A 26,962-nucleotide genomic window follows, 5' to 3' on the forward strand; every position below is an offset into this window, starting at 1 on the left:
TAGGTAACATCTCTGTGACCAAATCGTTTTTAATTTGATTTTGTCGTAATTTGATTAACTGGGGATTAGCTGAAGAAGTCAAGACCTCACACACAAACTGTGGTATTTTTGCATAGGGTCAGCATGACACTGCTGTCCGTGCGTGTGCTGGGAAGAACATGGCAATTCACCTTTAGATGGCAGTATAGGCCCTGAACAACATTTGTAGGGTTTTGGAAGGCTATATCCTTAATGACTTTCCCTTACTGTTTTTTTTGTGTGGTTACAGTGTTAAAAACACCTCAAGCCGGTACAATGCATATGTCTCTCGTGAACAGCAATGTCCAAGACAACGACACTACATACATTAAACCGGGGGGAAAAACTAAAGTTTATACTCGGTCAAAATTACCCTTCAGGGATCTTAACATGCGTTTAACATAAATTGATTAGCATAGACGAAAACGTGTTTGCAATAAACCCTTTACATACGTCATGTGTGAACAAATATTGGCAGTTAGTTGCTGGACCCGGAAGTTTCTTCCTCAAGATCCTGCTCACTTCAAGTGGTTGTTAATACCCGGGCGCTCGCGCTGTAGAGGTGACGGTAGGTAATACACGGATGAAAGTAAACCGGAGACTCAGCTGTCCGTGGAGAGGAATATAAAAATGGGAAACACTGACTCCAAATTGCGTTTTAGGAAAGCGGTGATACAGCTCACAACAAAAACACAGGTTTGAAATATATCGTTACTCTGTTTTTTTTCCTCTTAATTAGCCTTGGTAATACCGGGTTTGTGAAAGAGTAATTGGTTTCCAGATGGCATCAAAAGCAGTCGCCAAATAAGCTGCAAGTGCGTGGTGCTTGTGAAAAGTTAAGGTTGGAGCAGGTACGACTCGTAAGAATTTGACAGCTCAGTTTGACTTATGTTACTATACAGATTTGAAAAATATAACGTTAATTATTCTGTAAAGTATCCCGGTGGTAACATTTATCTAAGTCTTGTTTGTAATATATTTGGGGTAAAACCGCAGCGACTCGTTTTGAAATTGAAATGACTGATAATGCAAACAGTAGGATACTTTCAAACAAAGACACATTTTTAATTTGAAATGGCGTGGGTGACTTTTGGTTAATGTTCAGTTGTAGGCCTACTCGTTATCTTGGAAAAAATTTATTCAGTGGGCTTCATTGATACTTGAAACATGAAAACATTGAAATGATTTGCCTTCTAAGGTGGGACTCTACGAAAAAGTGAAATTGCGAGAATTAGTCATTCATTGATTTGGTAGCACAAATTTAAACTTCTGTCACAAATCATGTTGAATTGTCCAGTAAAGCCAATGCACATCACCAATAGTATATACTTCATGCCATTTATGTCTTAAGTATTTCCCTTTACTTGAAAATTCTGCTGTATTCCCCTTTCCCACTCTACTGTAATTGTTCAACGAGTAATAATTCACAAAATTAGTAGTTTGTCAGTACTCTTCAGTCTATGCAATACTGCACTCAGTAAGTTACATAACAGTCCAGTTATGACATGTTAGCCTAGCCTGAGTTGACAGCAGTACTCTGAAGCAGTACCCTCTCTCTCTCTGTATGCCAACCTAGTGCCTTGTGTAGCTTCTTCCTCTGCATCCTTCTTTGCTCTGCTTTGCTCGCCATGGGGAATGTAACTGAACCGTGTCTGCCACAGCCCGTGGAGGCCACGGATGATGCATTCTGGGATCAATTCTGGGCCGACTCCACCACCACCATCCAGGATGTGTTCGCCCTGGTGCCAGCCGCCGAGATCCGAGCCGTCAGAGAGGAGTCCCCCTCCAACCTGGCAACCCTGTGCTACAAGGTACTGAAGGGGTTTCTCGGACTCAGTGGGACATTGATGGGTTGAATGAAGGTTATCAGGTCACTGGGTTATGTTAAAGTTAATGTAGAGAATGTGCTGGTTGGTGGTATTAGTGAACTGGTATGAATTCACTCAAACCTTGGTGTTGCTAAGGAGGAGTGCAAATATAAAGCGGTTCCCTGATGTTATACGGAAGATTAGGGCAACTGTTCCATCCATTTACTGTGCGTGTGTGTGTGTGTGTGAGAGAGAGAGAGAGAGAGAGAGAGAGAGAGAGAGAGAGAGAGAGAGAGAGAGAGATGGATAGACAGATAGATAGATGGATAGACAGATAGATGGATAGACAGATAGATGGATAGACAGATAGATAGATAGATAGACAGACAGACAGATGGATAGATGGGGATGAAGAGAGAGAGGCTGAGTGAAAGAGAGTGTGAAGAGGAGAGCAGATTTCCATTCAAATGTAGCTGTTAACAGACACAGTGTCTTTACGCCTCCCTCTGTTTGCTCCCAACCCAGCACGTAGTGACTGGAATGCAATTATTGGCTCTTCCCACAATAGCCTGGAGGCAGGGGAGGCAATGTTCCTGCTCCAGCAGCAGAAGGACCTTTGAGGAGGGGTTTTATACCCCTACAGAGCTCTTAAGAGGCTATGAGAACATGATGTGTGTTCTCACGGAGATAGGACAGGTTATGCCCTTTAAATGCCTGTTTACGCCTATTTGTCATGTGTTTGCAGTGTGGGCCCTATGGTGGATTTATAAGATTAGTGTAGTACAGCTTCCAATCACAATTATTGATTCAGTGGCAAACAGATGGATTAATAAGGTTTTACTATTTGGATTGGTTTAAATGTGTTTACAATTTAAATGAGCCATTATGTTTGTCTCTCAGTTTGTGTTTGTTTGTCTGCATAAACTCACATACAAACTACCGCATGTACCACACACACACACACACACACACACACACACACACACACACACACACACACACACGCATATGTATGAGCCCTTAGTTGTGAAATTGAAATAAGAAAAACATTTATTTGATCATTTGCACGTTTATTTTCATCCTAGTTAAGACTGTGTCTCTCTTATTCCCTCCCAGGCAGTGGAGAAGCTAGTGCAGGGAGCAGAGTCTGGCTGCCCCTCAGAGAAGGAGAGGCAGATCGTGCTGAACTGTGCTCGCCTGCTCACCCGAGTCCTGCCTTACATCTTTGAGGATCCAGACTGGAGAGGGTTTTTCTGGTCCACTCTGCCCGGCGCTGGACGTGCTGGGGTAAGACTATGGGGGGATGGTGATGATGATGTGACGTTATGAAACCGCTTGTCCTGCCTTGTCTGTATGATTTTAGCACCTCCCTTTTGTCTGTCCCTTTCTCTCTCTTTCTGTTCCATCCTGTCTTTCTGACTTATCACATTATATTTGACCCCCTCTTTTCATTGTCTTAGCCCACGCACACGCAACACACACACACACACATACACACACACACACACACACACACACACACACACACACTAGTTAATGCATGAATGCACACCAAAGTGCATATTCTGCCCTGGCTCTACCCTTTCAATCTTCATCCCTCACTGTAACACAAGTTGATGGGCCTTTTAAACAAAGTGCGTTCGGACCGCTCTCTTTCACTTCCTGCCGTGCTTACACACGCACACGACGCCTCTCTGCACCTCTACTTGGCTTCTCCCATTTTGGGATAGTGAGTGTTTTCAGCCTGCTTTCTTCCAGAGGTACTACTTTGAGAGAAAATCTAAAGGCTGGTTTGGAGAGCTTTTACTTGTGTGTGGTGGTGCGTCCTGCTGTGTTGGGATGCAGGGGATGATGGTAGAGAGAGCGAGAGCGAGAGCGAGCTGCTGTTACGCAATCTCATGTCAATGTTAGCCGAATCAGATTGCACAGTTAAACGCTTCATCTCAAACAGCAGGAGGAAGGAGAGTCTCCTGGGACAAGGGATTGGATCAGAGCCCAACTCATAACTCCTGTAGTCTCTTTCATCTGAGGACTGGGTGTAGTGGCTTTGTGGTCTTGTTTGAGGTTACAGCGATAGTTAAACACTTTTGCTGTATTGTATCTTTCTTTCTCAATGGGCTTCTAGTTAATATTTTGATTCTCTTTATTGTTGCAGCATATGACACAATAGGAACTTTCTAACTGCATAATTGGTATTTTTCCGCAGTGATGGGTACTGGGTTATAAAACATTTTTCTTGCTTTTTTTGTCTGTGCAAACAAACATCAAGAATGCTGTCTCAAAAACATATCCCCAATTGGTGAATTCTATCGAATAAAAAAAGAATATTCCTAAAATGCCACCCCAGCATCACCGAGCTCAGTTAGTGTCGCAGCATTGCAACAATGCAAACACTCAATATCTTGACAGGAAGCTGTGAACTGGCTGCAGTTACACAATATCCTTAGTGAGCACTGGACCAAGTGTAGTGCATGGATCCCTCCAGCTTTTGCAGAGACTGGATCTGACCTCAGGATATCAGCTACTCTTAACATCACACTTCCAAGTCTCTTCCTTTTCCAGCCTTAAAGGAGCAGTACGCCATACTAATGCAATACACTTGTTGTCAAACTTAGCTAATTATCCATGACGCTGTAAATGGGAAACAAACATAGTGGCTCAAATATCAACAACCTTTTGCCAGAACTGCGGACTGCATCTTTGAGTAAGTGGCTGTACTGTTCTCTAAGATATGGTTTCTATAGATGCTTAACCACAATATTGTGAATTGATTAGTGTTTTTCATTAAAGTGTCATGCTGAAGGTCCCAGGATGTCCCCTCTGATATTTTCCTGCCCTTGATTCCATGTTGTGTTTCCACAAGACCAGGTTTCTTCAGTTCCTCTACCTCATTTTGGATTTTTTATCAATGCCCAGTGCTGGAGAACAGCACTGGCATTGTACAAATTATAAATAGTATTTATAGGGTTCCCACGGTCATGTAAATCATGGAATTTTAAAATCCCATTTTCCAGGTCTGGAAAAGCAATGAAATTTAGTATATGGTAGCAGTTGTCTTGAATAATGCATAACCCTCTGAAAAGGATTTTGCTGCTGTGCTCTCGTGTGTTCTGTAAAGAATTTTTGAAAGAAAGTTTTAGGCGTAGATCAACTTCAACGGCATTGACAAATACGATAACTCATCTTATAGTGCCATTGCTTTGAAAAGAACCTTGATTAGTTGTCGGCTGAGTAAAGATAAGGTAGCCCAACGTTATGGCTTCATGAGTTACATGGCTTCATAGCGACCCATGCTAGCAAGGAAACCATGCATTTTTGTGGTCATTTTCCTCTCAAAAGGCTTGAAATGCTACAACAGTAAAAAGAAATCGTTTTTTTCTTGTCACCAAAATCTATCATCGTATCAGGCCCAAACGTATAACCCTCCACTGTAGAGTATTCACGGATACCAGCTAAACTTTAGTTTCTTTTCACGTCTATTATTGCAAAGCAAGCCAATTTGACAGTTTTGATTGCAGAAAAATCACAATTAGTTTTGAAGCACAATCCTGTTGTGAAGATGTTGATGTTGTAGCCTACGCTTTGGTGGGTAGGTTTGGATAATACCTGTTTTTGTCAAATCAAATCTAATTGGATATGTTTCAGTTAAACATATTCAAATGCCCATTTCATTTCATCGACTGAGCTAGCCTACACCAACAGTGTTCCTCTTCAGAGAGAATTCAGCCCAGGCTGAATACCTGACGCAGGTGTTCTAGACATACAGGGCAGGCTTATCTCATCCAGGTCCCCAGTTTGATCTGTCAGCACCTCTTTTCCCCCTATTCAACTCTACACCAACCTAAACTCACCTTTCACCAGGCCAGCCTCCCTCCTCTCCCTTTCCCTCCCCTCCTTTCTACTATCCGCTCTTCTCTTCTTTCCCCCTCTCCTCACCTCACCTCACCTCTCCTCACCTCTCCTATCCTCTCTTATGCTCTAGTCTCCCGCCCTCCCTCTTCTCCCCATCCCTGCTTTTCCTCTCCTGTCACCTCCTCTCCATCTCTCCACTTAGTATAGTCAGCGTGGGAGTTTAGGGGCTGTAAGTCGAGCTGTCTGCTGCTTCTAGTGCATGCAGTCCCCTTCCTTGTCCCGCTCTCCTTATCCTCCTCCTCCTCCTCCTTCTCCTCCTCGCCCCCTCCTCCTCTCGCTCCCCTTTCCATGGGTTTGAACACTGCAGATATTGTGCACTTTGCCTCACAAATGGAGACTGGGCTGGTGTTGAATTACCACTAATTAAAGCCTGGATGGACTGCAGAAGCCCAGTGAATGCAGGACTGCTGTGGGAAAGGCGTGTGTGTGTGTGTGTGTGTGTGTGTGTGTGTGTGTGTGTGTGTGTGTGTGTGTGTGTGTGTGTGTGTGTGTGTGTGTGTGTGTGTGTGTGTGTGTGTGTGTGTGTGTGTGTGTGTGTGTGTGTGTGTGTGTGTGTGTTCGCACACGCCATACGCCACATATGTTTTTTGGAAGACTCTTTTCTGATTTCTGTGTGTTGTATTCACTGCATGTTTGTCGGCTGTGTCGTATCCCTTGGTTACTTTTGCCAAACATTCTTTGTACGTGGAAAAGCACTCATGTAAATCCTTGGTCTCGACATGGATCATTTGTCTTAAAAAACTTCATTAATTGTGAGGAATCTAAAGGTCGATGTCTAGTTCCATAGCTTCATATGTTTAAGATGGATTGAAAGATATAATTATTAAATGCAAAGCCTTTGAGCAATAGATCTTTAGCTCACTGTGTAATTCAGACAATGTGGGTATGAGAACTGAAAAATAAACATGGACTGTATGGTGTAGCGCTGTATGTCTGACATGCTGAGCTGTGGAGAAGTTTAGTGTCCTCTGCTGATGTTGTGTCCCTGCAGGAGGATGAAGGGGATGACGAAGGTGCCAGGCCGCTGGCCGAGTCCCTCCTCATGGCCATCGCTGACCTGCTCTTCTGCCCAGACTTCACTGTGCAGAGCCACAAGAAAGCTGGACTGGTGAGGATCATTTCTTTTCATATATACACTCATAAACACATTATATAGGCATACAGTCTACCTGTCATATATACACTCATAAACACATTATACAGGCATACAGTCTACCTGTCATATATTCACTCATAAACACATTATACAGGCATACAGTCTACCTTTCCTTTCATATACACTCATAAATACATTATACAGGCATACAGGCTTTCTGTCTTCCTGACAATATTTTTAAAAGGCTACTTCCTTCTCTCTCTCTCACTCTCTCACACACACACACACACACACACACACACACATTTCACAGCAGATTAAGCAGTTGTATCAGTTACTAATGCTAATTTCTCTTACAGTTTCAGTTAGAAATCAGTTGCAACACTCTGTCACACACAATCATACACAGGGATACTCATATTCATGAATGAACTCAACACCCTTTGTGTTTAAAAGACTGGGTTGCTTTTTCTCCGAATAAAGTAATTGCTCTCGTTGTATGTATGCCACCTAGAGTGCCTTCCCAGCAGCTCTGTGACGGGTATTGTAAACTCACATTCTTGGACAAGCCCTAAATAATTAGTTACACACACAAATTTGGACAGACATATACATGCTCTGTAACACACACAGTTATACACACACACACACACACACACACACACACACACACACACACACAGAGTCATTGCAAATACGTGTGTGAGAGCTTTCATTGCAGGGCAGTTTCCTATTTGCTCAGTGGATCAGCGGTACTAACCTGCCCCTCCACTGCCCTATTCACAAACAGGAGCCACATCCACACCCCTCCCACACTCCTTAGCCCGGTCACTCATTAACCCCCTTCCTAACGAAGTGTGTGAGTGTGAGTGTGAGTGTGTGTGTGTGTGTGTGTGTGTGTGTGTGTGAGAGAGTGTGAGTGTGAGTGTGTGTGTACATTACTGCATTTGTTAGTGAGTGCAAGGGGGAGATATGGAAGCTGATGGACAGGAATGGAGGGAAAGATGTAGACGCAAAAAGAGTATATGGTATGGTTTGTCAGGGGGTTGGGGGTTGGGGTTATGTGTGTGTGTGTGTGTGTGTGTGTGTGTGTGTGTGTGTGTGTGTGTGTGTGTGTGTGTGTGTGTGTGTGTGTGTGTGTGTGTGTGTGTGTGTGTGTGGCCTTCATGTGTGCCTGTTTGGTCTGGGTAATGGGTCTTAACAGGCATCCGCCCGAGGCTGTGTTTGTCCCCTCTGCTGGAGGATAAGGCCAGTTAGCTTCAGACGTTGGTTAGATCACGGGCACTGAACAGAACATGGCTGACCTCATGGGGTTGCTAAGATACGTGCCTCGACACTGATATGCCCAAGCACTCACACCTCCTGTGTTTTCTCCTCCCCCACTCATTTCTCTCTCTTTCTCTTTCTCTCTCTCTCTCTGTATCTCTCTCTGTCTGTCTTTTCCCGTTTCTCTCGCTCCTTACTCTTTCACTTACCCACTCATGGAGTTATAATGTGGGATGTAGGAGATCATACCAAGACCACAGGGAATTATTAGTTCTATCAATAGAATATATTTTGGTGTGAGCTCAAATCAACATCTATTGAGACCTCCTGAGGCAGTCGTCTCCGTGTTCATTACATTCAGTAGCCGTATTGAAGTGGCCGGAGCGACTGAGCTTATCTCCAAAGGAGGAAAAGTGGGAGCACTCTGAGTGATAACAGTCGTTGCATGTGGTCACTAGTTCAGCCTTCCAGCTTGTCTGAACACAGTGTTACCGCCCCTGCTGACAGGTGTGTGGTCTATTTTTACACACCTTGTCTCAGTCACAAACTTCTGTTATCTGGAAAATGTTGGGACAAATGCAACTGTTTACATTTTAAAATATATATTTTATTCAAAACCAAATAAGACGTGTTTTATTGTCATAAGAGTTATTTTAAGTTCAGAAAGGGTTTTCAGTTGTCCGCTGTCATGCCACTCTTAGTTATAGCACGGAAGTCATGGTCAGTCCATTCAAAATATGACTTCCTATGTACAGACTCTCTGCCAAGTAGCTATTGTATGTAGGATTGCAACGGACACAGTTGTAACTGAAATGAAGATAAAGCTATCAACACTGATATACTCTGTCCTGTGTTTACATCCCCCCCCCCCCCTTACTCCGTTAAACAGATATGAGTCTCTGTGACTAGAGTCTCGTAGCTCCTTTGTGATATCTTATTCGAAAAGACACCAACAATTACACCAATTTATTGCATCTTTCTCTCTCATTCATACGCACACACACACACACACACACACATACACACCACACACCACACACACACACACACACACACACACAAAAGCATGGCACACAAGTACAAGCACAGATACACACTCGTCCATGAACCAGTGCACAGTTCCCTGTTAGCGCTAGGAGGAGGCTGCTATTTTATGCGGTGCCGTTTACAGAGTTCACTCCTAGTGACTCAACGTTCCACCGCCTCCTCTCCTCTCCTCCTCTTCACCCACGTCAGTCCTGGCACAAGGCCACTAAATCAAACAAAACAAGCCTACCTCTTTCAAAACAGCTATTAGCATGTCAATGCAGCATGGCTGTATCCCATTTACACGCACAACTTTGTGTACATTCGCATAAACTATTAATGTCATACAAGTGTATGGATATGGACTGTCAGAAAGATACTCCTTTTATGCCACCAAATTCAGAAGTAAATTTACAGATATCTTTTTGTCTGTGTAGCTTTTCTTTGTGTTCTGCAGCTACACCTATATACCTACATACACCATAAATACTTACGTACATACACCTATACGTCGGTGCTTGCCAACAGGGGTTATTCCACCAAGTACTAAGTCATGTTTTGCTAGGGTTTCAAATACTTATTTTCCGCGACAAATGCAAATCAATTCATAACTGTTATAAAATGCAGTTTTCTGGATGTTTTTGTTGATATTCTGTTTCTCACTGTTAAAATACACCTACTATTACAATTATAGATCACACATTTCTTTGCAAGTGGCCAAACTTAATCGGCAGGGGTTCAAATACTTATTTTCCCCACTGTGTATACCTACATACACCATATATACATACATTACACCTATAACTTTGGTTGAGTACACTCACATTTCCAGCTTTTCTCTGCCATGCTGTCAAAGTATAAGCCTGGAGGATCATGTATAACTTGCGTTCATTGAGCATAGCCCAGAAAACTTTTAAAAGTAATTTCAAATTGATTGAGTTTAGGAGAGAGAAAGAGAAACAGCGGGCTGAAGAACATGGACTTCTACTGGCTTTTCTGTTCTAGTGCTCTATGGTATGAAACACAGTGTTGTATTCCCACAGGACGGCCCAGAGGACATGCAGTCTTTAGACAGCTGTGAGTACATCTGGGAGGCTGGAGTGGGCTTCGCTCATTCGCCCCCTCTCAACTACATTCATGACCTCAACAGGTGGGTTGTTATATCTCTCTCCTCTCTTGATGGTTTTGTTCCCCTGTTCTTCCTCTCCTCTCCTGTCTGCTGCCAAGTGCTTTCTAAGAAAGCCTCATTACAACTGCCTTGTAAGCGCAGATTTAATTAGGAGCGAGATGTTTAGATGGTGACATGGTCATCATTGTCCTCTTACATAGACAACATGGCTAATGAGATCGATGTTTGTAGATCGTAGATAGTTCTTTGTCGAGAGAACACCCTTCCGCCCTGACATTGACACGTTGTCAGGTCCTTTGTAACACATTGTAATGGTCTTTTCTGTCTTTGGTCAGTGCTGCATTCAGTTTGTTTCTGTATAAGTCATTTTTTTACATTTAACATGCTTCTCACATCCTGCTTCTTTCTCCCTACTCCCACACCCCTCTCTTGTGTTTAGGACGGAGCTGCTGAAGCTGCTCTTGACCTGTTTTTCTGAGGCCATGTACCTGTCGCCCTCTACCGACATCAACACCCCCAACCCCTGGGTCGCCTTCTTCTGCTCAGCCGACAACAGGTAGCACACAAGCACCTACAAGGGAAAACATTCACACATCTTTTAATACCGATATAAAACTTCTTACTCTACATTTTTCCTCTCTCTCACTCACACACACACACACACACTCACACACACACACACACACTCACACACACACACACACTCTCTCAGGCATGCCCTCCCTCTCTTCACCTCTCTGCTGAACGTGGTGTGCGCCTATGACCCCGTGGGCTTCGGCCTCCCCTACAACCACCTGCTCTTCTCGGACCAGCGCGAGCAGCTGGTGGAGCAGGCGGTGCAGGTGCTCATGGTGGCCCTCGAGCACGACCTGGTCGTCGCCGCCGCGGCCCAGCAGGCCCTGGACCCCACAGCGGCCTCCTCAGAGCTGGAGGAGCAGGAGGTGAGGATAGAGCCAAGACGCAACCAAGACCATTCATGTTCAATGCTTATTATGCACTCTCTGTTGTGAACAAATAGAAACACGTCTACGACTACAGTGATGCTATGAATTATGTTATTCCATAGGCACAATCGACAAAACATGTTTGTCAGGCCATTGTTATGCATTTTTATAAATCTTTCCTGGACCGGAAGTTGAAGGGTAGACAAATAAAAAATGCTTTGAAACAGAGAAACAAACTGTAGAATGCTCAGGAGAAGATCTCTTCATCGTGCCTTTAAAATGACATCACAAATGTAGCTTTAAATATTTTTTGACAAAAGGTGCATGCCATATCTGAAAGACATAAACTCTGCTTTAAGAACATTTCAGCTTTCAGCTCATTTCTATTTTAGTTAAACGCCTTTTATTGATGATAGAAATACGACAGACAAACACTATGTGCTGTGTTCCCCCAGGACTGTTATTTCTGGTTACATTCATGAGCGGATCTGAATTACTGCTACTCCATCTCAATCTCTGCCCCTCTGTCTGTCTGTCTGTCTGTTTCTGTGTAGCAGCCAGTGGGCCCTGACAACCTGTTTGTAAATTACCTATCAAGGATTCACAGAGAGGAGGTACTCGTTTATTCCTATTCCATCTACTAACGCTGAAGTGGCTGTTGTTCTGCTCCCAGCTCTACAATAAGGAGTTCCACTTTCACTGGACTATCTGCTGTTTAAATCCGCCATGTTGTTTGGAATGGTAGAAGCTGTGTCTGTCCACTACAACCTGGATGCCAGGGGAATCATCTTTTGACAACTGTTTTCTAATATCATCTTATTATTGGTGAAGTCCTCAAAAAGTCTAAAAGTCTTCAGTGAAGTGTTAATCTCATCCTCTCCGGTTGAGTTATAGTTTGCTTTGGAAATTGTCTGAATCAGGACTCTCTCTCTCTCTTCTGGTTGTTTGTGAGAGGCCCCCCTGATAGCCAGCACAGTGTATTCAACATCCTCTTCTGTGTGTAACTGAAGCTGCGCTTCCTCCTGCAGGACTTCCACTTCATCCTGAAGGGCCTGGCTCGGCTCCTGTCCAACCCGCTGCTGCAGACCTACCTGCCCAACTCCACCAAGAAGATCCAGTTCCACCAGGAGCTGCTCGTGCTCTTCTGGAAGCTCTGCGACTTCAATAAGGTAGATACTTACTTTCCTACTTAGCTGCTTTGTTGTTTACATAATGGACTGGTTGGATAGGAAATTACTTATTTCCTTAGCCAGCCATCAGCCATCCATTACTTCATCCATCCATCCATTTTAGGAAATTCCTTTGTGACAAATGCTTAGAAAAACAATTTCACACAATTTAACTCAAAATACAGGGGTGACTATATTTGTGTCAGGACTATTCTCCTTGTCCATAATAATAAAAGGGAAAATAACAAAGACACACATGAATAGCCAATTTAATTATTGAGACCTCAATTCATATTTTATTACAGTGTGGCCAGTTTAAACATCTGGTGTATCATAATTATTCATCGACAGGGAACAATGAGAATAAATGATGAACTACAGATGACACTGTACTTCATATTTCTACAACCTGTTGCAATTATATTGAGTACCCTCAGTTATAATAATCATGTCCTAAGTGTTACGATACCATCAACTTAAAGAAATGGCAAACATAACATAAAGAAGCCAAGAGAAATGGTGACGGTGAAATGGTAATATATTTATTGATAAATCAAGAGTTAACGGAAGAACATGGTGGCGGTGAACATAAGGAATAACAAAACTGAAAAACAAACCCTCACACAGTCTGCTTAGAAATCAAATGGGGGAAACTGAACTCCCGTTCAAACAAAAGGACAAAGGAGTGTGGTGAGTCTTCCGGGAATCTTCCTACTCTGAACTTAAACTAAGCTTAAAGCGTGCCAAAAACCCACCACCTGACACCACCAGTTCTATAGTAAACAATTAACTTTACGCTAAACACAACCGGGTAGATCGCGTCAAACTAACGATAGCAACAAACATTGACTAAAGCAGGGCGCCAGCGGAGCACCGTGCAGCATGTCCACAGCAGAGTCCGACCGGAAGTGGAGACGGGGTGTGGCTGGAATGAAAGGGTGAGCCAGCGAGCCAGAGAGAGAGCCGGTGTGTGAGATGGGCCGCTTTTATAGGCGAAGGCCAACCCACAAACGCAGCCCAATCAGACGCCAGGTCACCTGTAGAGGGGGACAAAGAGAGCGGTAGGGAGAACAAGCGCACAATACGGCTCCCAACGTAACACCCCCACACTTAAGAAAATAAATTGGGGCTTAAGCTAACAATAGCTTTTAAACTTGGACTCTACTATTTACAATATATACAATATTTACAAGAAAATGTATATAGCTATGTATACACACACACACACACACACACACACACACACACACACACACACACACACACACACACACACACATATATATATATATATATATATAAAGAACACAAAGCCACTTATCATCCAGCAGCGTCTCTCACGCACCACTGAACTGTAGGGAAACAAAAGGGTTAAATGCAATCATCAAAAGACATTTGACTTGAATTGTTTTTTGTTTTTAACTAAAGCCACAATTTATTTGACAATAACCAATACATTAAACCCTGGGAGAGGCTTGTGTGGATTCATGCGATAAGAATGTTGCTTAATGGGGCGCATGGCGCCAACATCAATGTCATGTACAATCGCTGTTGTACCGCGAGGCACATCGGGGAAAAGGTCTTCGTGCTGGCGGCGCACGGCCTTCGTCATTCCACAAGGAACCCGCCACGGCACCTTGTTGAGCAGTTGGAGACATGTTCAACTTGAGCCGCGGCCACCAGCGGAGACACAACTTCAGCACCACAAGCAGCGGACAACGCCACCGTAATTCCGCGAGCGTCACTATCAGTTGATGAATTGCACGGTTTAAGCACATGAGCTGAACGTTCACCACGATCGTCTCGAGCCCAATAGGCCTTCAAAAGATTGATGTGACAGCGTGTTTCCTTCCTCCTACGATCAGGAGTGGAGACGGAATGACACGTTCGACAAAATTTTGCAACACCACGGTAAATACCTGGCCAGTAGAAATAAGGGGTGATTCGATCAGCAGTTTTGTTCACCCCGAGATGACCTGAGAAATAGTGATCATTAGCTACACGATCACAATAAGAGACAGGGACCACAATTTAATAGAGAACTATCCACTCATCTTGCGCAGGGGCCATAAGAGGTCCCCACTTGCGCATTAAGACACCATCTCGGGAAAAATAGCCAAGAGGCCATTGCTCAATGTCCTCGTCGGACATAACTTCAGAAAAGAGCTTAGTAAGAGAAGGGTCATTTTTCTGTTCCTACATAAGATCCTTTCGGCTCAAAGACAATTAAGGAACATCAAAAAGAGAGATGGCGACAAATCTGACAAGGTGTCGCCACCAAAGAGTGAAGGTTGGACGACAAAAGTCTCAGATCAATTACCTTGTCTTCCAAGTTCTTAGTCTCTTTAGCGCGCTGTGCCATGGCACGGGTAACAACACTAGAGGGGAAAACCTCAGGGAAATTTGTTAAAAGGTCATCATTTAATAAAGGATCTGGCGATGCATGGGTTACAATAAGACCAGGCAATACTTTAGGGCCGGCTAACATTTCCAGTAACCAGCTCAGAAAACAAGGTAACCTCATGCAAAGGGACATTGACAAATCCCATTTAGAAACCTCAAAGTAGTACACTATTTGCAGTAAAAGACTGATAACTAAAAGGCAACACATTTTGCAAAATAAAGCTCTGTGATGCACCCGTGTTGCGCAATATTTTGATCGGAACGCGCGCACCAGGCTCACCAGACAAAGCACGAATCCACCCAATATGAATGGTGCGAAAATGTTGTCACGTTTAGTGTAGAGGGAGACAAACCAGCAAGTCACAAATCCGATTCAGAGAACCTTGAACTTGCATGCTGTTGTGCCTGATTCTTGCGCTTTAAAGAAAAGCACTCGGCAAGAACATGACCACGCTTCTTACAATAACTGCAGGTTGGGGTTCCTCTGAAACCCAAAGGTGCCCGCATCTCCGGAGAAGGAGCGGCACAGTCGGAAACTCTAAACCTTGGAGAGATGGAAACATTTTGTTGAGACTCAGTGAAAGCAGGCATACGCTTGTGCGTGAGTACATACTCGTCAGCAAGCACGGCAGCACTAGCAGGTGTCAAATCTTTATGCTCACTTATATGAGTAGCGACTGATTGTGGCAGACAGTTTTTAAAATCCTCAAGAACCATTAGATCACGGAGAGCTCTTGAGAGCCTAGCCAACGATCAAAGAGCATTTCTTTCTCTCTAACAAACTCAACATATGCGAGGGAGTCAGGCTTACGATAACTCCGAAACTTCTGTCTATAAGCTTCAGGCACGAGCGCGTAAATAAGCAAGACAGCTTGTTTCACTTTCTCATAGTCCGCTGCGTCTTCGAGGCTTAACGAGGAGTACGCCTCCTGGGCCTTACCTACAAAGACACATTGGAGAGTCATGGGCCAAGCTTCCTTGGGCCATTTAAGCGTAGTTGCAACACGCTCAAAGTGCGCAAAGAACTTATCCACCTCATCTTCTCTGAAAGGAGGAACAACACGGATATTTCGGGTTACATCAAAATGGTCTGGCCTTAATAGTACACCAGACTCACGGGCCTTCAACTCCATCTCTTTAAGACGTAACGCCTGTGTGTATTCCATATCTTTCAAACGCAACTCCTGTTCTCTTCGATCATGGTCTCTAAGATTCTGCCTATCAGCCTCCAACACATTTTTCTCACGTTCCTACTCAAGTTCCTTTTCACGAAGTTCTAAACGTTTCCACTCTAAAGCAGTTTTTGTAGAAGTAGGGCCAGGAGAAGGAATAGTCTTACCAGCTTCGGGTGCATCAGGGCTCGCATCTCCCAACACTCCAAGTCCACGCAAGTCCGCAGTGAGCTTCTCCTGAAGTTCGGCTTTACCGGGAGAACCACGAACTTCCAGCTTGTAGTGGCCAGCGACTCGGACAAGATCATCGCGTGTAGCAGTCAATAACGCCTCCAATGTCGGAGACGACACAAACGCATCTATATCAAACATTACGAGCGATATCTATATGTCGCTGCCACAGCAACGGGCAAAAATGAATGAAAAACACTGGGCATATCAAAGTCACCAAGACTATGACTAAAGGCACCAACAGCCAACAACCGTAGGCTGCGATGCGGAGCAGTGCGCTCACAACGAAAAAGATTTTCCACGTAGGGAAAATCAGAGATAACTAGGCAAAAAATAGCAAAGCTCTGTTCAAAACCGACGAGCCCCCATTTTATGTTACGATACCATCAACTTAAAGAAATGGCAAACATAACATAAAGAAGCCAAGAGAAATGGTGACGGTGAAATGGTAATATATTTATTGATAAATCAAGAGTTAACGGAAGAACATGGTGGCGGTGAACATAAGGAATAACAAAACTGAAAAACAAACCCTCACACAGTCTGCTTAGAAATCAAATGGGGGAAACTGAACTCCCGTTCAAACAAAAGGACAAAGGAGTGCCACAGCCACGGGCAAAAATCATCAGATTCGTGAATAAAACTAGCGGAAGCTGTCTCATTTATGAAGCAGAGACGTCTCTGAACTGAAGTGTGTCTGCTCCTGAGAACAGTGGCGGCGCCAGACATTTTTTTCTGCAGGTGCTATGGGGGAGCTTGGCGTTTTAGTGAGGGTGCTATGAAAAGAGGATGATAGCCTATGTGTCACATGGTTCTCTACTACAACAACTTTAAATGTTTGCTCTCTGAAGCGTCTTTGGAGTCCATGAAAAGCGCTAAACAAACCGATTGTATTATTATTATCTAGGCTTCTTCCGACAGACGCGCACATCTGCGACGGTCACTGACAAAAGGCATACAGCATGTTATAGAGTCTGCAATCCCAAATACCTAACTTACTTTAAAACACTTGTGGTAGTGAGGATTATTAAAGTTGGGCGACAGGTGACCACTACCATGTCAGATAGAGTGAAATTAATCTTGGAATAGCAGATAGAATTAACTAAAACAGTCAAACAGTCAGAAATGCGTTAAAAAGGTATATATTATTTCAGTTCACAATCATCAGTAATCACATATAACCTTGTGTATACCTAGCACACAGACAGACTGCTTGTCTTAGGCTAAGGCGGCTCCAAAAAAAATCAAAACAAGAGGAAAAAGTTAAAATCTTTGGCAAAAAAGGGCATCTACGTTGCTAATCAACCGAAACGAGTCTTCAGCGACACAGGGCAATCAATGCATGCAACAAATCAGACAGCTTTCATTAATGCTACACAGCTAACAATACCTTAGTTGCATTGTACTCCAACCACGCAAACTGTCCCAACCAGCTTTTACAAAAACTCCTTTGTTGGACTCCAAACATGCAAGGTGGATATTTCTGGAGTTTTGGTCCATCCTGAGCGTTCATGCTAATGTCACTGATGCTGCTAGCACCATGGTTAGCACCCTCAGTAGTGGTGGAGGGTTGACCTCCTTGACCACAACGTTCCTCTCCTTAAAAATCCACAGCAGATACCCCTGGCATTTCTTCTTCTTCTTCTATGTCACTCTTGTTTCTTAATTGTTCTTCCAAACATCGACATTTAGGTTGCAAAAACCGATGCATTGTTGATATTCACTTGAAACTACCACGCACTAGCTCACTTTCTCCTTCAACCGTCCGGTAACGTCAACATTCAAGCGTGCGACGTGAAAGTTGGGTCAAAGGTTATGACCCAATCTGTTATTATTTTCTTTTGTGAGTTAAATATTATTATCACACAATAAACAACGCAGAATGAAATTAAATAACAATAATAAATAAACCATTATTTTCTTGGGGGTGCTATGGGGGTGCTATGGATAATCCAGAGGGAGCTAGAGCACCCCCTAGCCCCCCCCTGGCGCCGCCCCTGCCTGAGAAACAGGAAACAAATGCTCATGGATGCGAGTGTAGCTTTTGCTCAGCATTGGAAATAAATTTCACTCACTCACTCACTCTCACACACTCTCTCTCTCTCTCTCCCACCCACACACACAGCATTGTGTGATTACATCATCATCAATATTACATCACATTCCTAATGCACTTTGGGAAATCTCCAAAGAGCTTGTGAAATGCCCTACTTTAGTTGTTTAACACTCCCCCTAAAAATACACCCAGAAGGCCTGCTACTGCTCCATGACATCTGTCTGGCTCTCACACACACACACACTCACACACACTCACACACACACACACACACACACCACACACACACACACACACACACACACACACACCCAGAAGGCCTCCTACTGCTCCATGACATCTGTCTGGCTCTCAGCTGGGCAAGGCTGTGCACAGAGATGTTCGGGGGCAGGAGCTTAGGCTAAAAGAAAGGGCACCTCTCATCGATAGTTATTTATAGAAAACATAAAGTTACCTAAACAAACAAATAAATGAATAAAGTATATGCTACTTTAATGTTGTAAGTAGGCATATAAGCTACAGCCTAACATGCCTTTACTGTAATAATAACCCATAACCCAATGCCCATAATAACCCATATCAATGCAGGTGTGGATCAAGCTGTGCATTTCCTTGACATGTCAGAGCATAGACTATCAGCCCATGGCCACAAGAGAGGGATGACTGATGGGCTGACGTTTCTGATATCAGAATATGATGGCATAGACTATGGTATTAACCATTCAATCCATATGTATTTGAATGTTCATAAGTTGCCTGACAAAGGAACTAGTGGAGCTATTTATTTTGTTTGTTTGTTTGTTTGTTGTTTCAGCTTACTGGTGGGCTATTGTCTAAGTTAGGCTACTGCTTGGCCCATTGAAGGCTGCATTTAGATGTCTTAACAGTGGTTTAATATCACAACAGTGACACAATGCTGAGGTGACCTGGCTGTCACCAATGAAGGCAAGTCGGGGAGACAAGAATGTTGCTCCGCAGGGCGCTCAATTTGCGTGTCTCACTGTGGAAAAAGTCGAAAGAGGTGAAGGGTGTTACGTGAATATTCACCCTAGTTACCTCAGGACTCCGGAGCTGCATATAAGTATATTTATTAGACAAACAAGAACAACAATTGCAATCGGGCTCACTCCCAGCACAAGGCTGAAAGTGAAGCAATATTAAACACATCGCACAAGGTTTATAAAGACAGAAGTTTAGCGTTCAGCAGGAAAAACCATGTGGTGGATTTCTGACGTCCGAGGCAAGGATGGAAGTTTTGCACAAGGTCGGAAGAAGCACAGTTCATCCCTTCTTATCACCTCTGGTCTAAACATGCTCTTGTACATATGCAGACTAAGTGGCACCTAATAATCTAAGTTACACACACACACACACACACACACACACACACACACACACACACACACACACAGAAACACAGAAAAGCCCATGATTCATACAAGGAATATATTAATACAAGGCACTTGATTAATATATTCTTAAGTAATTAACAGTGCTTGGAAATGATCTCCATCAAAGGGGCTTGCACGGTCTGGCGGAATTAGACCTCAAATGCAGTTGTCAGGCATAGTAACAGCACACCTTTAATTGAAAATTGATGTCATGAGCCAAATAAGTATTCACGGAAAGGATCTGCGCCCTTTGACAGTGGCTGTTGTCTGTAGGCTCCAAAAAAGTTACATAGACAAAAATCAATCATTGATTGCCAATTCATTGTTTGCGTAAATGCATTGTGATTGGTCCATTTGAATCCTGCTAATGAGGGCATGTCCTATATATGCTGTGAACTTCTATTTCCTGTAATTTGCACTGAGGATGCACCTGCACCTGCACTTTAGGTTTCTTGTCTGGTATAGCCAAATTCTTTTGGAAGAAAAACTCGGTTTTTAAGGTACTTTTTTTAGAGCGAGCTCCGTCCTTGATTTTTGTCTATGAGCCAAATAAGAAAATACTATACAAAAACTAAAATATAGAATCAAATATATATATATAAAAAAATGGCACTTATCAAGTCGGAGGGGACAAGGACGGGTCCTTAAGCACCACAGAGGGTCTGTCTGTGCACATGCCTGCACCTGGGGTTCCCAAGTGAATTAGAACCATATTACAGATATGGATGGCTTCACACGTTATGGACTTCAGAATGCCAAACACTGCCAAAACTACAAGTCAAATAACTGGATAAAATTGTCTACCAAATGATCAAATGTAAATGTTAACCTAAACAGTTGAATAATGACAATCTGTTGGTGATTTGGGGATTAATGAATGTAGAACATTCATTTGAAACAATAAACACGATTTCTGCAGTCTGCAATCTGTCATTGCCCAAACTCCATTGCTAAGACCAGATGGCCTATATTTCAGTGTGTGGTTGTTGACAGCAGTGCTGCCCCCAATGTTGGGCAGTGTGTTATCCGCCGTAACCTCTACTCAGAATAAGACACACAGTGCCATGTGGTGAAGCACATCCAGATGGAATTTGAGTTACAGGAGCACGCGATGCTCGTTATTCTTAAGTGACAGGGTTTGGATCTCTTTCAGAAATTCTTGTTCTTTGTGCTGAAGAGCAGCGATGTGCTGGAAATTCTAGTGCCCATCCTCTTCTACCTGAATGACTCCCGAGCAGACCAGTGTGAGTATGGCGAGGGTGTGTGTGTGGGTGGGTGGGTGTATATAACTGTAATGTCCTCTGATGTGTGTGGGTGTGTATGTATATAACTGTAATGTCCTCTGATGTGTGTGGGTGTGTGTATGTATATAACTAATCCTCTGTGTCTGCAGCCCGTGTGGGACTCCTCCATATTGGTGTGTTCATCCTGCTCCTGCTGAGTGGGGAGAGGAACTTCGGCGTGCGCCTGAACAAGCCCTTCTCTCTGCGCGTCCCCATGGACATCCCCGTGTTCACCGGCACACATGCAGACCTGCTGGTGGTGGTGGGTACTCACTCACTCACTCACTCACTCACTCACTCACTCACTCACTCACTCACACACTCACAACACTCACTCCCTCCCTCCCTCCCTCCCTCACTCACTCACAACACTCACAACACTCACTCACAACACTCACTCACTCATTCATTCACTCACAACACTCAATCATTTTCATCACTTTATTCATTTGCTTTTTGCTTTTTTATAATTTGTTTTCGCGGGTAGTTTGTCTGAGGGCTTTTCTGGGAGCTGAGGTTCAGAAGAAGTTGGCTGAGGGCACTCTTTTCTAGATTCTGCTCTCGGCAACAAAAAGTCTGAAATTTATAGGAATCTGGATCACTGGACTTAGAAAAGAGTGGTCAAATTCTACCAACATTTTGAGTTCTTCTCAATGGTGACAAGGGCCCTAATTCAGCTCTTGAGTTGTTTGGGGCTGCTCTGAGCACCTGCAGTATACTATTACAGAGTTGTGTCTGGAGTGTTTCAGTGGAATGCTGAAGGTCGACTTTGTTGGCAAGTTTCAAGTTAAACGTGCTTCCCTGGACATGCCATGATTTTTGTTTCTGGCATATAAGTTGCCAAAATGTCTAGGATTTAAAGGGGCTGCTGTAAACCCACTTCAGTTTTTGCCATTATGCCAAAGTCATCTGCCAATGAAAGGCACTTGACCTGATCCTTTAGAGGGCCTGCTGCTGAGGAGATAAATTCATGTTTTGGCTGATTTATATTTATATAATTGGAGAATAGGGTGGGGCCACATGGCCAACCTTGCCTAATGTCCGTTGTTGGGTGAGGGGAATTCTGTCAGAGAATTTCCCATTTTTACAGCACATTTATTAGATTTTTATTATGGTTTTCCCTCCAATTCAATTTTCTAGTCATTTTAGAAATAGGCGTTTGTGCCATATAGAATCAAATGCCTTTACAAAACAGCAAAACAGAAATAAACCTTTGATTTCTCTCTCTCTGTTTCTGTTTCTTTTTCTCTATCGCTCTTTTATTTATATTAATTTGTTCCTTCCTGCATTCCTTCTCTCCCTGCTTCTCTCTCTCTATCTCTCTCTCTCCCTCTCTCCCTTTCCTTTCTCGCTGATTCATTCACTCCTTCTCATTCGGTCTGTCTCTCCGTCTCCCACTCTCTCTAGTGCCACTGTGCTTCACTGTGCTATTTTAGTTGACGTAAAGATGTGGTACAACATGTCCTAAATGCTGCCAGAGTGAAAGGTTAAGTGCCAACTATGCAGCAATTCAGTTGAGATAAAAGCATCTGCCAATTTCTTTAATGTATTATTTATGTCAAAACTGAATAAACTTGCTCGCTTTAGACCCCAATTTCTTTTTTTTTCTTTTTTTTTAAGATGTCACTTGACCTGCTCATGACCCTCATTTTCCAATGTTCTCTGTACTTACATTGTATACTGAAGGTTTTCCACAAGATCGTTACAAGCGGCCATCAGCGTCTGCAGCCTCTGTTTGACTGCCTCCTCACCATCATAGTCAATGGTGAGTGTCTCCCCCTCCTGGTCTCTTCTGCACATTACACTAGTTCATAGTTCATAACCGAAAATGAGAGAAAGCTATAAGGTTCCTTCCGAACTTATAGCATGGTTGTCTGACATATGTGGCATATATCATAGTTGTTTGCTGCTGAGTGGACTGTTCTGGGAGCTCTGTGCCCGGAGAAAACATGTGTTTTTGTTATTGTACCATGGACATTTGGTTGTAACAATTATTATTAGACTATTATCTTTAAAAAACAAACAAATAGAAATCATCATGCAGGAGATATGCCGATAAGTAAGAGAAGACCAGTGAAGTCAAACCATTAAACCCCACATGTCTTTACCACAGTGTCCCCTTACCTGAAGAGTCTGTGCATGGTGGCTGCCAACAAACTCCTCCACCTTCTGGAGGCTTTCTCCGGGAGCTGGTTCCTGTACTCCTCCACCCAAAACCACCACCTGGTGTTCTTCCTCCTGGAGGTCTTCAACAACATCATCCAGTACCAGTTTGATGGTGATGGTTTAGAATGATTCGTCAGTACCATGTAGTCGATGTTTGCATTCATAAACCACAGTCACTGGTACAATGGTTCATAGGCTCTTGGAAGAATTAGTTGGACTACTACTACTAGTAGTGTTACTAGGATTATTCACACAATTCTGGACCCTAATCAGTTCTCAAAATCTTAAAGCTTTTGTTTGTTTGTTGATTTGTTTTGTTTGTTTTATTTGTTTTGTCATCCTGACATGCACACAGGTAACTGTAACCTGGTCTATGCCATCATCCGTAAGCGTAACGTGTTCCACCAGCTGGCCAACCTGCCCTCGGACTATGTCTCCATCCAGAAGGCCCTGCAGAGGAAGAAGAGGACCCCCGCCGGCCTCTCCCATGCCTGCTCCATGGAGTCCATCCCCATGGAGGGCTCTTGTCCCGCCGTCCCCGCCGAGCCAGGAACACTTAAGACCAGCCTCGCTGCCTATCCAGGTGAGCCTCCTCTCCTCCAATCACTCTCCACTTTCAAGACGTTAAAGGAGCCATATATTACTGCTGCACTAAAAGCAGACGTGCCACAATAATCAATGCATAATTTGTCAACCACACGTTCATTCTTTGACTTCCCAGTCGATGAAGCATATTGAGGTGTTTGAGTAAATATCATACATGTCTGATGAGAAATGTTGCTCTACATCAGGCTCTGTGCCCCCTGTGACTATATTAGAAATGTGTGTTATACTGCTGTGTTGATCTGTGCTGTAACTACGCACTGGAGATGTATGGTTCTGATGCTCAATCCACAGGCATTGAGAAGCTGACGGAGAAGGCCCAGGTGTCAGAGGACGGCACCATGGTGGCCCTGCAGAAGAGACACTCGTCTCAGGAGAGACACTCGTCTCAGCCGCAGGCCGACCAGAGCGCAGCCGCCGGAGCGAGCGACACCGAGTCCCACTCCGGGAGGGACAGTGAGGTCAGGAGCCACTCATGGGGTACTGCACAATGCAGGACTGCTGTGTTATTCACATACCTGCATTGGGTAAAACCCCAAATTATATGTTTTACTTAAAGCAACACTGTACAACTATTTTTGGTAACATCCTCAAATTCGTTTTGATAGCGCATGGTCATGTGAAGGACAGATAAACACCTTTGTCTTGCCCACTAGCCATCCAGGATATGCTCTATGTAGTTCTGTGTTCCGGGCTAAAACACCCTGCAAAAATGGAAGAAAAGCTTTCACAGCATGACATTGCCAGCTATACTGCCAAAAAGACACCACTTAGTGTGTTGGGAAGCTTCAATCAGTGCCAACTGGGCTGTTGGTGGTGTTGGTGGTTTTAGGTAGTTAGCTTGCTAGTTTTGGAACAGAACTACTTATTGCTGCTTTAAGTTTGTGTTCCAGGTTTAGCAGGTTCTCAAAGTGCCCTATGCAACATCACCTGGCTAACTCGAGTTTACGTGCTACCACAGCACCACTAGTAGCAGATGAAAACCCTGGCCTTATGTATTCAGTGTACAGACGCCTGTTGAACATTGGTGGAATTCTACTCAAGGTAAACCAATCAAATTCATTGCCATAATCTGAGATGTGTGTTTCAATGGCAGGATGTTTTCTACAGCAGACCTGAAGCGTCTAGGAGGCGCATGTCCAGCACATCGTCATCTGTGTACTGGGTTCCCACACCTGAATGGGTAAGTGATGGAGATAATTTGCAAACACTATTAATTACTTAAGAATATATGAATCATGTACTTATGTAAGCAGCAACATGGCTTTTCTGTGTTACTGCGTGTGTGTGTAACTTAGAATATTAGGTGCCACTTAGTCTGCATATGTACAAGAGCATGTTTTGACCAGAGGTGATAAGAAAGTTCAAACTGTGCTTCTTCCGACCTTGCAAAACTTCCATCCTTGCCTCGGACGTCAGAAATCCACCACGTGGTTATCCCTGTTGAACGCTCAACTTCTGCCTATATAAACCTTATGCGATGTGTTTAATATTGCTTCACTTTTAGCCTTGTGCTGGGGGTGAGCCCGATTGCAATTGTTGTTTGTTTAATAAATATACTTATATGCAGCTCCGGAGTCCTGAGGTAACTAGGGTGAATTTTCACCTATCAGTAAGGACCGGACTACAATATATGCATCCATCATAACACATTTTCACTACGTATAATCCATCGTGCTGAAATATGAATATGATGCCAGAAATGTTTAATTGGCCTTTTTTCTCACTGTTACTGTCTGATTGTTACTGTTACTGTATGTGCTGGGTTTGCACTTCTGATAATAGCCATGGCCTGTTCCCTCTCAGGTCCTCTCCTGGAAGAGTAAACTCCCTCTACAGACCATCATGAGACTCCTGCAGGTGCTGGTTCCGCAGGTGGAGAAGATCTGCATCGACAAGTGAGATACTCATCACCATGTCATCTGAAACCCAGAACTTTCAGTTCTTTCAATGAAATGACCTCATAAGCTTCTTATCTGTATGACCTAATGATGAAACATAATGGATGTGCAGGATTATTTCTCTGTGTTATTTCTCTGGGTATTGTATAGGGTTGTTGGCATATGAGCTGGAAAGACATGTGTATGTAAACTGAAATGTTGCGATTGCAAATGTATTTGTGTTTATGCCAGGGGCTTGACAGATGAGTCTGAGATCCTGAAGTTCCTGCAGCATGGCACCCTGGTGGGCCTGCTGCCCGTGCCCCACCCCATCCTAATCCGCAAGTACCAGGCCAACATGGGCACTGCCATGTGGTTCCGCACGTACATGTGGGGTCTAGTGTACCTCCGGTAGGTTTAGTGTGTGTGTGTGTGTGTGTGTGTGTGTGTGTCTGTGTGTGTGTCTGTGTGTGTGTCTGTGTGTCTGTGTGTTTTGCTCATTCCAGGCCAATATAAAGGCTCAATAACAGGTATTATTTATGTGATCAGCGATATTTTGTGTCCCTGTTTACAGTAACGTGGACCCCCCAATCTGGTATGACACCGATGTGAGACTCTTTGAGATCCAGAGAGTCTAAGGGAAGTGTGCCAATGACAGCGAGAAGCAGTGGAGAAAAACTACAGGGACACTTCCTGTTTGGAAACTCTCAGCCAATGACCTCCTGCCCATTCACTTGAGCTGCCCAATCAGTGAAAGAGGAATATGAGGGAAGAGAGAGAACTGTCGCCATGCCAAAAGGCCCAGGAGGCCATTTTGTTTCAAGATGCCTGATTGACCTTTATGAATTCTGCAACCATGAGCTTGCCCCGGAGGCATGACTAAAGTGCTTAATGCACTTCCAATGACTCATCCAGCGAGCCACCTTCAGTTTACACCACCTCTGATTAATCCCCCCCCACATACATATCTGCATATGTGAATATGAGACCACAATATACTGGAAGTTTTACACATATTCTGTCATACGGTGCACTGTGTGGCCCCCTCAGATGGGATTTGTCATTATTTTATTATGACACATGGAATTTAGAATGAATCATGGATACACTGTATCTTTGTAGTATATGTAATTGATCATGTTTAACTCCTAATTCACTTACACAGAGGTAAGGTTTCGTCATTACATTTCCATGGAGGAATGAACTGTGACACAAAATACAAAGGGAACGTTGAAAACAAACAAAAACGTGTTATCACTCAGGTACACCATTAAAAAATGACTGTCCATTTTTTCCTTTATTAGTCACTATGTAATCTGCAAACCTCCAATACAGACAAATGTTTGTATTTTTCTGCATGACTTATTGATACTAGTTTAAGCTGCAGAATTGGAACAAGGCACTGTGAC

At 43.6% G+C, this 26,962-nt stretch overlaps 1 protein-coding gene across 2 annotated transcripts; it reads left to right on the forward strand.

The window, feature by feature from the left end:
- Positions 1 to 358: 358 nt before the first annotated feature.
- Positions 359 to 26,776, forward strand: LOC105893594 (protein HID1). Of its 2 annotated transcripts, none has more exons than XM_031561066.2 (19): positions 359 to 714; positions 1,680 to 1,829; positions 2,943 to 3,113; positions 6,730 to 6,846; positions 10,170 to 10,276; positions 10,695 to 10,811; positions 10,968 to 11,196; positions 11,754 to 11,813; positions 12,228 to 12,368; positions 20,775 to 20,865; positions 21,015 to 21,166; positions 22,591 to 22,669; positions 23,018 to 23,182; positions 23,426 to 23,653; positions 23,968 to 24,134; positions 24,770 to 24,856; positions 25,480 to 25,571; positions 25,806 to 25,964; positions 26,128 to 26,776. In XM_031561066.2, the coding sequence occupies exons 1-19, from the start codon at positions 649 to 651 to the stop codon at positions 26,189 to 26,191; spliced, it is 2,442 nt and encodes an 813-aa protein (XP_031416926.1). In that variant the 5' UTR covers positions 359 to 648; the 3' UTR covers positions 26,192 to 26,776. The 2 variants fall into 2 exon arrangements, with proteins under 2 accessions (XP_031416926.1, XP_012675476.1); XM_012820022.3 differs by having other exon boundaries at positions 11,757 to 11,813.
- The last annotated feature ends 186 nt before the right edge of the window (positions 26,777 to 26,962 follow it).

This window comes from Clupea harengus, chromosome 23 (assembly GCF_900700415.2).
Source record: "Clupea harengus chromosome 23, Ch_v2.0.2, whole genome shotgun sequence".
NCBI lineage: Eukaryota > Metazoa > Chordata > Actinopteri > Clupeiformes > Clupeidae > Clupea > Clupea harengus.